The 15,856-nt window shown below is 37.9% G+C and overlaps 1 protein-coding gene across 1 annotated transcript in view; it reads left to right on the top strand.

Annotated features, from left to right (window-relative positions):
- The window catches only part of ttc28 (tetratricopeptide repeat domain 28), a 114,016-nt gene that overhangs the window by 71,534 nt on the left and 26,626 nt on the right, over positions 1–15,856 (top strand). The window contains exons 6-8 of the mRNA XM_079658348.1: positions 6,184–6,405; positions 8,634–8,822; positions 8,961–9,057. Coding sequence (XP_079514474.1) covers positions 6,184–6,405; positions 8,634–8,822; positions 8,961–9,057 — 508 coding nt within the window. The remainder of the gene's footprint in view (positions 1–6,183; positions 6,406–8,633; positions 8,823–8,960; positions 9,058–15,856) is intronic.

Consider the following 15,856-nt stretch of genomic DNA (forward strand, 5'->3'; position numbering starts at 1 on the left):
AGAGAGAGAATCGCTGGCAAGGGGGCTACAACTACAACAAGATGAACAAATTTGACCGTGATTTAATTGTAATACACGTTTAAGTTTAAACACGTCAGGCATTGTTTCCGATATGCATTGCATCTGAAAGAATGAAGACTTTTGTATTTTACAACAATTTGAGAGAATATACAGGTCGAAAGGTGATTAATGATCTAATAACAGAGATTTGTTCTTGAATCAAATTTTTATGGAAAATCTTTTATGTAATTTTATTTAATTTTAAATAAAATGAAAGACATTAACAGTTCATGTAATTAGATATACATTATTAATGCCATACATTTTTGCATGCATTCACAGTAAATATTTATTCAGTATGATAGCTGTCTAAGAGAAGTTAAATCCATTTCTCACTTATTCTGACAATGTACTTAACCCCCAAAAAAAGAACCCAATAAAAATAGTTGTTAAATAATAGTGAAGTCACGTTGTTATAACAATATCTCATCCCTCTCGGTTTTTTCGAGGTTTTTTTTGTGTGCTTTGCCAAACGCCACTGTGTCAAGTGTCCTATTTGTGTTGCCGTACGGAGTTGTCCAATATGGAGAACCATCTCGTACATGCGCAATACAGATCGGGCAGGAACGCAGATTGGGTAGTGACAGGCAGTATACGCCCTGAAGTTGTTTGCGGCCTGCCAGTAAACCCGAAGCAGAAGTAGAAGAAGTGACGTCAGCGGCTTCATTTGCCTTACCCTCCCTCAGGGACTTATTCCGGTGTGAATGCGATCTGCTCTTTAGTTAATCAGACCTTTGTTCATCAGAATGAATGATGAACTAAGTAAGGCAAAGTACTTGGTGTGAAAGCGCCTATTGTCCGGTACATAATTGTATTTTGATCCTCTACTGTGACATTTTTCCATGCTTTAATGTTCAATAAGCTCTTTATTTCTCTCATACTGCCTGTGCTGCAGCATCTATTTTCACCCTCTGTCTGAAACCAGAGCCAAGTCTGCTCTGATTGGTCAGCTGGCTGGATTTGTTTTGATTGGTCAACCGCTTAGAGATGACCCGCCCCTTAGCCTACCCCTTAGCCTATCATGTACAATGTGTTTGAGCGCTAGCCAATAGAATGTGTCAGCAGAATTTTAGTTTATCCTCCCAAAGTAGAAGAACACTTGTCTGAATCGTAAAGAAAGACAGGGCGATTGGGATATAAATGAGTTCTGAACATACTAATAACCCCCCTTTAATAATTCATACTTCATCTCCTCCTCTCGCTCACCTTCTTTAAACTTGCAAACATTTCATTATAGTCTCTGACTTATTCTCCGCTGTCCCTCTCTCTGTGCTTTGAAAGGTCAAAGTCATTTTTATTTATTTTTGATTGTGAGTCTGTGTGACTGCTGCTTGTGTTCAGACGGCCTCTAACTTCATTATTGTCACTGTAATTGCATCAAAGAGATCGTTCTTAGAGTCTATAGCTCCTCTGTAATTACATCACACTGTGTGTTCACAGATATAAGCTGCGTTCAGTACATTCATTATCACATGTGAGCATGTTTCCTGTGAAGGCTGGAGGTGTTTGTAGGGTGCTGCATAATATAATACGCTATAATAGTATCACAGGAGCCATTCTGCACGATGATTACTTTGACTTTTGTTACTTCAAGTACATTTTTATGATGATAATTCTGTATTTTTTCATGAGTGACCATTCAAATTTGGGATTTTTACTTGTATTTGAGTATTTTTTTTACTTGGAGTCATTACTAGAAAAGGATCTGAGTATTTCTACCTCAGCTTTATTTACAATATATTTATTAAAAATAAAATGTTGCATTATTCTGCAGGTTGTGCTAGTGAGTAGTGGAGAGGCTACATGCTGTACCATGAGGCTGCACAGCAGGGCTATGGGCGTACAGCTAACGTCAGCATGCTAAAATGCTTACAGTGATATTACTTACATGCTGGTATTAATTGGGTGCAGGGGTGAACAAATGTATGAGCAACAACTACGTTGGAAAAGATGCAAAACATGAAATTGAACCAATTTTACATTTTGAAAGAATGTTCTATTTCACATTTCTCACAGAGCTGAACACAACTGATTATCTGACCGACTAATACCTGTTTTCCTCAACTTGCTGTTGAGGTTTTGTATTGGTGTCAATTTGAGTTCTTATCTTATCAATTTAACAGCGTTGTTAATCCAACAAAAATGTTCTTGACCAGGTACCATCCCCTCCAAATAATAAAACACATAGGGCGCAAAAAAAAGAAATTGTCTTATCAGAGGAGCTGGCATTGAGAACATTTTCCTGGAGTCCATCTCTAACTTAAATCTAATTATTTATCCAGAATGATGGTTTATGACATTATTCAACGGCTGGTGCGCACCAAAGTGTTTAGTACCACCGAGCGTGATGCTGGCCCATTTTTCACAAGATAATAATGATGATCATTTTGATTTGTAATGAAATACCACTTGCTCAGCTATGGTGCTTAAATTGTTAACAAAAGTGACTTTTTGTGTTTTGCGCAGGTGAAACTTATAGCATTAATGAATATCTGCTCCTATTCCTAAATATGTGTTAGATCAGGGGTGTCCAGACTTATTTCACTGGGCCACTTACTAGAGGTGAGGTATATTGCCTTATAATTAAAGTTATAAATTAGCTAAATCAATCAAATGTAGGCAGATTATTCTTGATAATTGAACAGCCTACATCACAGCTTTCCATTAAAGGTCCCCTATTATACTGTTTTTCATCAATATATTATAGGTCTCGGATATAAACAAAACATGTGTCTGAAGTGTTTGGCTCGAAATACCAAACTGATTTGTAACCAATTGTAACATCCCATAATCCCCCCTGTTTCAGAAGTGTTGATTCTCTGTCTGTTCCTTTAGATGAAAATAAGGAGCCCCTCCCCACACCCCTCTGAGAGATATTTGGTTAAAAAGAACACAATGTTGCTCTAGAAGGAGATCCAGGTGATAAGGTGTGTGTGTGTGTGTGTGTGTGTGGGGGGGGGGGTTACCTTGGTTGGTGATTGGCTAATCGTTACACAAGCCAAAAAATCGTTATGACATCATAAAGTGGCCAAAATCTGATCAGCTCATTTTCAGACAGGTTTTTATATAAATGGATCAGGACAAAAAGAGAGAGAATCTTTGTTCTTGAAACTTTCAGAATCTCTTTCCACAGAGGGGACACATGTTGATGTATAAAATACATGAAAAAGTGGATTTTGTACAATAGGTGACCTTTTAATAGTGTTTCATTTATTTGTTACAAAACAGTTTGACAGCTCATTCCTTGAAACAGAAGCTAGTGCTCTCCCTTCACAGCCCTGTATAGAGTGAGGGGTGGATGGAAAGGGGATATTTCAAAGATGTTATACAAATAAGTAATTGGGCTTTTGTATCAACTGAGATTTGTTAGCAAATGTTTTTAACTTTAATGACCGCATTTATTTGAAAATCGGGCTTATTAACACTGACAACAATGAATATCGTGTAATATATTTGTACATATATATTTAAGAACTACAAAGAAGAAAAGGATATGCTTCAGGTCTGGGCCATATTCTACTATAGTTTTAGAATTTCCTGCGGGCCAATTCAAAATGGACCACGGGCAGCAGTTGGCCCCCGGGCCTTAGTTTGGACACCGCATTATTAGATATTGTGGATTGTGGTGTAAAATGGTAGTAAGTGATGATGGTAACACTGAGGCATCTTCATTCTGCAGCAGAGCTCTGCAAAAATAGAAATGTTTATGCATAACATTTATTAGAAAATTAAGTGTTTATTAAATGTGTTTGTGTATTCACGTATAGACACAACAGACAGTGATAAATGTTTCAATTCAAGCTCTGGTGCTCTTTTCTCAAATATTTCCCATGACTCCTCTGATCAATACCAATAACCTTCAGATTAGTTTGCAATTGAGTAGGCAGGTTTGAAATGACCTAAGCAAGAGGAGGAATGCAGCTACCGTTTGTTATTTCTCTCATTAGAGAAATGTGTGTGTGTGTGTGTGTGTGTGTGTGTGTGTGTGTGTGTGTGTGTGTGTGTGTGTGTGTGTGTGTGTGTGTGTGTGTGTGTGTGTGTGTGTGTGTGTGTGTGTGTGTGTGTGTGTGTGTGTGTGTGTGTGTGTGTGTGTGTGTGTGTGTGTGTGTGTGGGTGGGTGGGTGGGTGTGGGTGGGTGGGTGTGTTCATGGCCTTGTTTTTACGAAGGCAACACAGTGTGATCTTTAACTGAAACGCTCTTTGTGATTTGCATGGGATTATGCCTGAAGAGGTCCCTGTAATTAGCAGGGAGAGTGCAGCTAGAAATCATTAGCACTGTAAAAGTGTCTTATGTGCGAAACTAAAACAGAGTTATAACAGACCTGAGTGGTGAGACTCTCACAGCACGGTATAATAGGATGTGAAAGATTAGATTTCCCTCCTGTAGACTCCAATAACATTTCCATTTGAGATGTGAGGAGGTGACGTCCCTTTTACTTTCTCTCTTAGTGTCCAGCAGGGGTGGAATAAGTATTAGATCCTTTACTTTAGCTACATTATTAATACCACACTGTGAAAAGGCTCTACACCAAGTCAAAATCCTGCATTCAAACCCTTACTCAATAAAAAACTACAATAAAAATAAATCCTTAATTAAACACTGTTCAGTATGTTTAGTGGCAATGTTTTTCTTTACAAATGATGTGTTTGGATTAATATGACTACTGTATTAATATGTATGTTGCATTTTACTGCTGTAAGTGTTATGATAATTCTTTAAATACACTTAGTTAAATCTACATATGTCAAATATAAATAAATATAGTGGAGTAAAACTCCTTGTATTGCAGTCGAATTATAAGGGCGCACAATATATAAAGTAAAGTACAAATATGGTTTAACTCAATTAAATACTTATGTTCAGCCACTAAATGTACTTAGTTAACACCACAGCTGTGGAGATGCTATATTTGAAACAAAATACACTTTTCAGATTCAATGTCAATTTATGGTTATTATTTAGTTTTATGACATGTATTTTCTAACAGTGATATCCATAATTAGTAGGAGTTCTAGCAACACTAAACCAACAACAAAAACACATTGAGATCTGAGAGCACAGCGACTATTCAACACTACATTTACGAAAATCAAGCAGTGACACGATCACAGAAATGGTAGACAATCCAACAGTTTAACAGATTATCAAATTCAGTCATTCCCAACAGGAGCATGATGAACAGAATGATCCACATGTTTGATTATAGGTGGAAAATAAATACACAAAAAGGATTAAACTATTAGCCATGATGAGCTGAGTGCACAGGACAAGCCTCAGTTGTGACACCTTAACACCACATGCTAAGAATCAGAGTGCATGACAGCTTATAGTAAAGTCAAAGGAGAAAGAGTGTAAAAGAGATGGATTAATGGCTGAGGACGAATCATGGTGAGAAGAAGGGTCTGCAACGAGCCTAAATGATATTAAATGACAATACCCCCCCCCAGCCCACACCTCTTCTGTCGTACCTCCAGACTACAGAGCAGCTCCTGGCTTCAGGCTGTGAGGCTCCTCAACTCATCCTGCACGCTCCAACACAAAAATTACTTTTACTGCCTTTTGTTTGTTTTTCTTATGCGGCAAAATGGGACAATAACTGCATTCTGTTGCAGCACCCTGTGTTGTACAATGAAAATAAATTACCATTGTAAAAGTCATGCTGTTAAATGTGAAAAAAGTAAGAAGCAGATTGTAATAAACTTAAATTGTTGCAAATACAACATGATGTATTCCTCTATCTTTATCTTGTTACTGTTTACTAGTCGTGTTTGGTGTTTACTGGGTCAATGTGGATGGTTTTGATCCTATCTTTGCTGTGCTCTGGGTGCTAACGTGTGTGTGTGTGTGTGTGTGTGTGTGTGTGTGTGTGTGTGTGTGTGTGTGTGTGTGTGTGTGTGTGTGTGTGTGTGTGTGTGTGTGTGTGTGTGTGTGTGTGTGTGTGTGTGTGTGTGTGTGTGTGTGTGTGTGTGTGTGTGTGTGTGTGTGTGTGTGTGTGTGTGTGTGTGTGTGTGTGTGTGTGTGTGTGTGTGTGTGTGTGTGTGTGTGTGTGTGTGTGTGTGTGTGTGTGTGTGTGTGTGTGTGTGTGTGTGTGTGTGTGTGTGTGTGTGTGTGTGTGGTTTCAGGCTGCGTCCGATGCTCTCAGCAGTCTGGGCCATGTGTACACAGCCATCGGTGACTACCCCAACGCGCTTGCGAGCCATAAGCAGTGTGTTCTGTTGGCGAGACAAACGCAGTGCCAGCTCTCCGAGGCGCGCCAGCTGGGCAACATGGGCGCCGTGTACACCGCGCTGGGAGACTTCACCAACGCCGTTCAGTGCCACGAGCAGCACTTGGACATCGCAAAGGTAGAGAAGTACACTTTATGATCTGTAATGTTTCTGATGGGGCGGAAGAACTTGGAACACTGAACAGCCTTTTTTTTAGATTAGTAGTCGTAGAGTAGTTGCTTTTGGATTTGAATCTTTATGGATAAATCCTTTGACATAATCAACTATAACTGTGTACTAACACGTTTTGGGTGTTTATCAAAGCCTGGTAAATCTTCTTACTCGGTGCCATAGAGCTCCATAGTTGTCCAAAACTGTTAGAAACACATAAATGATCAGCACTGTTGCATTGGGTGACATGTTCCTTCATTAATGAATCAACGTTTATTTTGACTCAATCCCCAATTACACAGTCCTGCTGCCCCAAATTCACTAAAGCACCAAATGTGGAATACTCTGCAGCTGCAAATAGTCCCAATCAAATGAACGCATTTTTAAAATCATATTTTTGTGAGTTATTTTAAAGACTAATGACAGTCCGAGTGCCATATAGATGAACGGGAAGTCAGAAAATATTAAGAGACAAGCAAACAAATATTTGTTATGGTCTCATGCAGAGGTGTAAACCAACTAATTTCATTTACTGAAGTACAATTTTGATATACTTGAGTATTTCCATGTTATGCTACTCTGTACTTCTACTCTGCTAAATGGTGTTCTTTTACTCCACTACATTTAATCAATACCTTTAGTTACTTTACAGATTTGGATTAACGATATGAAATATAATCAAGTATTAAATCAGACTTTAGTTCCACCTGGAGTAAATTCACAAGCTACCCTGCAGTATACAAAGTCATTCAAACTAGCTGCACCTTTACCAGCTTTGATAACACTTAAATGATCAATCATTATAAAACATATCATATATATTATTCTGAAATGGGCCAATCAGCACAATGACTCATTTACATTTTGTACTTTAAGTATATTTTGATGCCTATGCTTTTGTACTTTTACTTGAGTAACATTTTGATTCAAGTACAAGATCTGAGTACTTCTCCCATCTCTGGTCACTTGATGTGTTTTGTTCACAGTAACAAAATATAGAATACTGTAGTGCTTCTGAAGTTTATTAAGTAACTATCTTAACTTGTAAGGAAGTATTTAATTATTCACCTGAGGGTAACACATGAAAGGAGAATTAAGATATATCCACAACATTGTGACAACATGCTGACATAACTTCTCAAATCAGAAACGCGTGTTTTCCCAGATGTATTTGATCATTTGGCTTCAACGTTAAAAAGTAGTCATATATTCCCAGGGAATATTTTGTTTCACAAACAGGCTAAAAATGGATATCACACGTCGGGTACTTATTGAATATAAAGCAACCAACAGTATACAATAAGTGAATTTGGGGTTATTATGGAGAGAAGCGTAATTTGTTTTTCAAGACAAATATAAATTCAAACCGGAGGGCTGCAGGGACTGTGAGTTTGAGTCAGGAGTTTCTTTCTAAAGTTGTTGGGTCTATTTTAACAGATCAATCAATCATTTGCTGAATATAGTATTTTATAACAAAGTTGTTGCATATTTCCAAAGCACGTAATGTGTGTTAAACGCTAGTTGTATAACATTGAAGCTCCTCCTGCAACTGTTACATGAGCAAATATAACAAAAGGCACTAATCTGAGCACATTTAACTTTTTATGTTACTTTTCTTGGATGAAATGCAGAATTGTATTGGAGCCAGTCACTGCAGCCAACATCATGACAGTGTGTGCAGCTCTATTTCCTAACACACAAACTGACCATCTGTTGACAGTCAGACTTGTACCAGAATAAAGTCAAGTCTTCTGAGTACTGAGAGTTTATAGAGAGTGAATTTAGGTTTTTAAGTGAAGGTCTTTTTAGCTGGAAGTGTTGCAGCTTGTTAAATAAACATTCCATCTGTTGGAGATGGGAGTGCTCCATCTCCAAATTTACAGAGAATTTGTTTCCATTTTTTAAAATGCACAATCCCTTTGAGGAAGTACAACTGAATTCCATTGTCTGAGATTCATTTCAAGCAATTTCTTCATAAAAACTGCCTTTAATGTCCTAAAGCAAGTAACAATGTTTTTAATAAATCTTCAGTTCTTTGGGCCCTTTTATATTTTTTTGATGTGTGCCCTCTGATGATGAGTTCTCTTTCAAAGGAATAACAGCATCAATATAATCTGATTTTAGACTCCCAAGCTATGGGAAGTAGCTCCATCTTATTATTCTGATCTGTATTGATATGGTAATGTCTCGTGCAGACTATGGAGAACCGGCGTGAGGAGGCTCGGTCCTACAGCAACTTGGGCAGCGCCTACCACTCTCAGCGTGACTTCGACAAGGCCATTTCATACCACACACGCGTGCTGGAGCTGGCACAGGAGCTGGGCGACAGAGCCATCGAGATGAGGGCGTTTGCTGGTCTGGGGCACGCTGCCAGGTGCATGCAGGTTGGTATAGAACTGTTTAAATACAGGGCTAACTGAATAATTAAACAACACAGGGGTACTCTGATATACAGTATGTCTGTGGTATATGTTTATAATGCACTAATAAACATCAATAATAGTTATTCTTATGATCTTTAGGACTTAGAGAGAGCTCGTCAGCACCACCAACACCAGCTGGAAATTGCACAGGAGCTGCAGGACAGAGCCGCTCAGGGCAGAGCGTCATCTAACCTGGGTAAGAACGCCAAATGAACGCCTAACCAATAGGCAGGTCATTGTGGAACCCACCAATTAAATGGTGGATTTAAGCTACCTCTCAGGGGTGTATATGTGTGTAAATCTGGCTGATACTAGCCAGTGCCTCCCCATCCACTGACCTTCCCGCATGTCATTGCTGCTAACAGACCAGCCAGATGAGAACATTTAGCCTGTATTACTATCACAAAACGTCTACAAGCTTCCTTATAATTTCTCTGTACATGACAGTTTGCTTCCTCCTTACATTTTGTTTGCAAACCATCCCTCTTATGAAGAACAATTTATGCTCAAATAGAGGAGGTTAAATGAAAGTCAATGCGACGCAGCTAATACGTTATACTAAGCTGTTTTCCAACATGTTGCAGCCCTAATTGTGAGAGCATGAAAGGTGAAAGATTGATCACATTGTAAGTTTGATTCCCAGTCATAAATCAGAGTTGCATGTCTCTATGACTGGAATGAAAAAAGAGCATTTGGACATTAGTAATATTGCTCTCATTAGTCATTCAATCAAGAATAACTGACATCTCATAAAAACACGATATTTAATACCTGACCCCATTTAGCCAACTACTAAAACTAATGGTAGGACTATACACAAGAAGTGGTTAAAGGGACATTTTAAGCTGGTAATTCATCTTTTTGTTTTGTGATACAGCAACTCAAATATTGAAAGAATTAAGAGAAAACGAATAATGATGAGGGGAAGTGAGGCTTACTCTCATCTAGCTGCACGCTCACCCCAGAGGATTCAGAGTTGACAACAAGTGGGAGGAGGGTTGGTGTTTTTATGTTTTCTTTTATATTGTGTAGGAGTAAAAACAAGTTGCATCCGCTGTATAAAAGAATGAAGGATTTGAGAGTGTACTACAATACACTGGCTCTAAATTGCTGGTTCATATTCAGTTCAAACACTATCTGAGCCGACAGTATACTGTGTCGTTGGGTACATTTGATAAAATAGAGTATGATGAGTTCAAATATCCACACACACTATAGTCACTGTAATTAACCCTTCAAAAGAAATGTTTATGCATAAAAGGTTTATTATAGATTATATATATTGCTGAAAAGATGGAAGTAACTTATTTCGTTTGCACAACAATATACTATTTTTGTTGTTTGATTTGAAATACATTGTTATGCAGACAAAACTTTCCTTAGTATTTTGATGCAAACCAATAAACATAGTCAGAGAAAAAGGAATTAATGAAATGACTTATACCATTGAGAACTATTATTATATATTGCTACAGTAGGAAGAGCTGAACAAATGTAATGCAATCACAAGTTATTCTATGCCATATATTGCCATCTATGTTTCCTTCACACTTAGGCTGATATGATTGTGAAACTGATACAAAATTATATTTTCTGTGTTATTAAAAGTTATACATTTCACTTGATGAACTCTGCAGACAGAAATTAAAAAAAAGAAACTTAATTTGATTTTAAATTAATCATTTTTAACAGTGCTACTCGCAATTTGTGGAATGGAAAGCAGAATAACCAATTTCATCACACCAGTTATTTGTTATTGATTATAAATATTTAATGTCTAATGTTTTTAAATGTCAAGAGATATTAACTTCTTCATTGTGTCCTCCTGTCTGTATGAACCAAACATATTGGAAACTAAAAAGTAAATCAAGGATGACTTTTATATATTCTGCATGAATTTCATTTTCAAAAAGTGGATGATGTGATGCAATTTTAGATAAGAGGTGAAACACTCTCAGTTTGCAGATGCAGAAGTGTTATTATTGCAGCTGATGGAAAAAGCTCCTGCATCACATGAACTGTTAACCATTGAGCCGCTGTCACTGTGTCGCCACGGCAACTCAATAGACTGACTGACCTGATCAACTCTATCAGCATTGATCAGCTTTCAGACAAACGACCCTATCTGTTACATAAAGCACTAAGTACATTTACCCAAGTACTGCATTTAACTACAATTGTAGGTACTTGTACTTTTCCATTTAACGCTACTTTGTACTTCTACTGAACAATATTTAAAATGTATTGAACTGTTTTACTCCTATACATCAATTTGACTACTTTAGTTACATTTCAGATAAGATTATTAATACATAAATTAACCGATACATTATAACTTTTATTTAATTTGTATTATTTAAGATCAATCTACCCAGCAGTATTCAAAGCCATAAAATCAGCTCCAACTTTAGCAACTGCAACACGAATATTGGAAACACATTATTGCATTTATAATTATAACTTATGTTATATACTGTATATTCTTCTTGAGTACTTTTAGTATATTTTGATGCTCATACTTTTCTCTTTTAGAGATTTAGTCACTTTAAACAAAATCCAGAAGAAGGGCAATACTTTTGGCGTACAATTTAATGCATTACCCACGTACACGAATGAGATACATGAGTACTTTCCTTAGGTATTTCCATGTTATGCTAATGTGTACTTCTACTCCATTACATATCCGAGGCAAACACTTTTTACTTGACTACATTTTTCTGAGAGATGAGGTCACTTGTAGATTTAATTGTATGTGAAAAGCATATTATGAACTTATAAAACAAGATAACATTTTGTGAAGTTAATCATATTCTGTTTATAAATGTATTAAATTGCAAAAATATATCAAATTGTTTTAAATCAACAGTAAAGTATTGATAACGAATGAATGAATGAATCAGTAATAATAATCTAATAATGGCAGATACTGCATGGTAAAACAGTTACAGTGGTCATCTTCCGGGTTTATGGGTACTTTTACTCAACTTTTATTAAGTAAGGCAAGTCATATTTTTCAATTACAGACTTTTACTTGTAGTAGAGTATTTTTTCGGTGTATTATAAGTACTTTTACCACTAAAGGATCTGAATACTTCTTCCATACCTGGCCGTAGACCATGTGTAACTCCCCTGCTCATCTGCCTTCTTAGGCCGTATCACATGACCACAATAGTGCTTCTCTGGCCAATCAACGCTCATGTTTTATTAAACGGGTTCTGGTTTCTGCGACCACAGTGATATCTGAGCCAGTGAACCTGACTCCACCGTGTGTGTGTGTGTGTGTGTGTGGTGTGTGTGTGTGTGAGTGTGTGTGTGTGTGTGTGTGTGTGTTGTAGTGTGTGTGTGTGTGTGTGTGTGTGTGTGTGTGTTGTGTGTGTGTGTGTGTGTGTGTGTGTGTGTGTGTGTGTGTGTGTGTGTGTGTGTGTGTGTGTGTGTGTGTGTGTGTGTGTTGCATTACACCAGTAATATGAGATCTGAACACATCCAGTTTTCCGCATCAGGCACACATTTTCCTGTTTATGCCGTGTTCACTTCCTGCTCAGTATCCCATTATAACAAGACTCTTGTGTTCAGTCACCAGGAAGTCTTTTTATTTGCCGTCTGAAATAAGCAAAAGTCAGAACCACACAGTGCTGTAATGTGTGACTAGTAGGAGATTGCTGAAGTCGCTGACGCTCTCCTGACAGACGAGAAGCAGTATGTGGTTCGGATCAATGAGTCTCATCATCATTTATGGATGATACTTTTCTCACACTGAATGCTGACTGGGCAACTCTTCCACCTCCTTCTCCTCCTTTTGTTTCCTCCTCTGTTTACTCTTCCTTTCTTGTTTCTCTTCTCCTCTCTGTATTATCTTGTACGTTCATATTTTTCCTTTCTTCTCTTAATGTTTCATCTTCTCTCTCTTTTTTCCCTTCTCTATTTCTCACTTTTCTTTTCTTGTTTCCTCCTCTTTTGTTCTTGCTTGTTTCCTCCTCACTTCTCTTCTCCTCTTTTTAGTTGTCTTCTCCTTTCTTCTAGTATCTCCCCTTATCTTCTCTCATCGTCTCTCTTGTTCACCTCGTCATCCTCTTCCATCCTCTTCCATCCTTACTGGATTTGTCTCTTCTCTTCATTCAACATGTGTTATCCTTCTCCCCCTTATTTCCTTTCTTGTCTCCTTGCCTAACTTCTTCTCTTGTTCTTGCCTTCCTCTTCCTCAAATGAATCCTCCCATTTTATACCCAACTTGGTTTTTGCTCCTCTTCTCGTATTTTATGGCTTCATCTCCCCTATACTTTTCTTATCCTTTCTCATTTCGTTTATTCCTCTCAATTCCTACCTTTTCCTCTCATGTCTGATCCTGTCTCCTTCTTTGTTGTCGCTAGCTTCTCTTTCAGGTTACAAATGTGTCATTCAACCAACTGTTTGTAGATATATTATCTTAGTCTTAGTTCATTGATGACAGAGCCTCTTCCTGGAGATCACCCTCCTCGTCTAATCTCTCTCTGCTGTCTCAGCTGAATACCCCGTCATCAGATCTCACCTCCTTTTACACACTTATAATCCTCACAGCTCTTCTCTCTCCAAAGTATACCCCCCTCTTCATCGGGAATCCCAGCATCCTGCAGAATATATCTGCAGATAGCTGTCACCTCCACGCCTCGGAGGAGCTCCTGTGTTCTCCATGTGTTAGCAGAGTTTAAGAGGAGGTGTAACTGTAACCAGCTATTCCCGCCAACTCTGCAGGCTGCTCTGTAATCCTCTTAGCGCGAGACCCCGATGAACGAGGTCTCCTTTCCTTATCAGCTGCCTCCTCCTCCTCTTCGTCACAGTACCCTGCTTCCTACATGTTCCACACAGGGCGTATGTGAGAGCGAAATCATTGTAATGTTAGTGTGGTATCATTGCATTCTTAAAACTGACAGTTTTACCAATTATGCTTCCTATTGACTCACACTGGCAAGATGAGTTGTGTGCACAACCACCTTCACACCCCATGTCTCTCACATAACTGGTATTTATAAAGGTGTATGCTATAGGGTGATTTGTTAAACTGAATCAATATGCATCATTATTCTCAAAGATTCAAAGAAAGTTGAATAACTATTAGATGTTTTTAATTTATAATATGCCAATTAAAGACTCAATTATTATTTTTAATTATTGCATTTGTACATCCAGTTTTATTATTATTCTGTTCAGTCGGCTTATGTTTATGTAATATTCCACATTTGTTTTATTTCCCTATGTTAATGTTTTTTTTCCAATTTGTGCCTTTATTCTAACCCACTTTATATATTCTTCACTTGATTGACATAAACTAAATATCACTGATTACCTTTCTCAAGCTTAATTTCATGATGGTTAACAGGATGCCTACGTAATGAAATATGTAATTAAAGTAAGTATGGAGGCTATAGACATTAGTCTTCATGGTAATGAAGGAACATGTCACCCAGTGCAACGGTGTGGCTCATTTATGCGTTTTTCTAATATTTTTGGGAAGACAATGTAGCTCTGTGGCACAGACAAAGAAGACTAGGCTTTGATAAACACCACATTATTGTTACTAAATAAATGCATGTTGGTTTTGGACATTTCAAGGATTTCATGTCAGTAATAACCTTTTACAACATTACCAGTAGTAGCCAACATAGTACACAAGGCTTGGAATGTGCAGTGGTTTTTGGATTTATAAATCTGACCACAGTCTCTCTCTCCTCTCTCTCTCTCTCTCGCTCTCTCTCTCTCTCTCTCTCTCTCTCTCTCTCTCTCTCTCTCTCTCTCTCTCTCTCTCTCTCTCTCTCTCTCTCTCTCATCTCTCTCTCTCTCTCTCTCTCTCTCTCTCTCTCTACACACAATGTGACGCCACATGTAACCCTTTCCATCTGGTGTCTGGACACCCCCCTGTATCCTGTTCCCCCTCTCCTCACCCCCTCTCTTCTGTCTTCTTCATTATGGAAATAACATGTTTTTAATAATAAAGTTATGTGGTCTCAGGTTTAAGGATTTCTTAATATTTCAAATGAAAATATTTATGTTAGAAAACAATTTGAAGTAGATTACATTGTTAATACTGTGCTAATCAACTTGGGTTATCTTGCTCTACACTCTACAATGCCCTTTTCCTTATTTGAATGTCTAAAACATAGATCAAATGGTAACGTTTATATTTTGCAGGGGATATGATGCTTTAGCCTCTTTTTGCAGTAAATCATGAATGTAGTCATCCGGTCCATGAAACTGGGGGGGGGGGGGGGGGGGCAGAAGGAAAGTTGAAAGGAGAGGACAGACAGTCGTACCTCTGCAGGGGAGCCCGACAACTGCCAACTGTTGGAAAATAACCCAAAAAAACACAATTACAAAATGTGGCGCCATAACCCATATTACTTATTATTTAATGTGAGTGAACTCCTAGCACACCAAACACACCTGTGACTCAAGATCCCTACCAGCTGCAGCACAGGACACAAAGGGAAATCGGAATTGAGACCCTACACAATGTAAAGTAGTTTAATTAAAGATTACTCTGATTTATTTTGTGATGAGTTATTATTGTAAACTGTGTGGGTGTGGCAATAGTAACTAAGGGTAGCAGACCCTATTGAACGATGACCCCAATAGCTTTAAAAAATGCCAAATAAAGCAGTATTTGCAGTGCAGTTTCCTTCAGGATTTTTAACCTGTAATTTTCAAAATAAAACATCAGACTGAAAAGGTGAATATAAGCAATTACATTTAATGAACACTAATTTTAAAGGAGGATGTGTAATGTAATCCTGTTAATCTAGTTATGTTTTGCTCTGATTTAGGCTTTAATTAGACCTAGATTACCCAGTTAGGGGGTTTGCATGACAGTTGCACAATGTGGCCTCTTAACTGGGTATAAACAAGTCATTAGCATTGGTGTAAACACAATAACTGTAAGAGGAAATATGAACAGCACAGTTAAGCCACACAAGTTTAAGATATATACATGTTAAGAGTCTTGTGTGGCTGTGCAGCATCAATGG

Source organism: Notothenia rossii (genome assembly GCF_949606895.1).
Source record: "Notothenia rossii genome assembly, chromosome: 11".
In the NCBI taxonomy this organism is placed as follows: domain Eukaryota; kingdom Metazoa; phylum Chordata; class Actinopteri; order Perciformes; family Nototheniidae; genus Notothenia; species Notothenia rossii.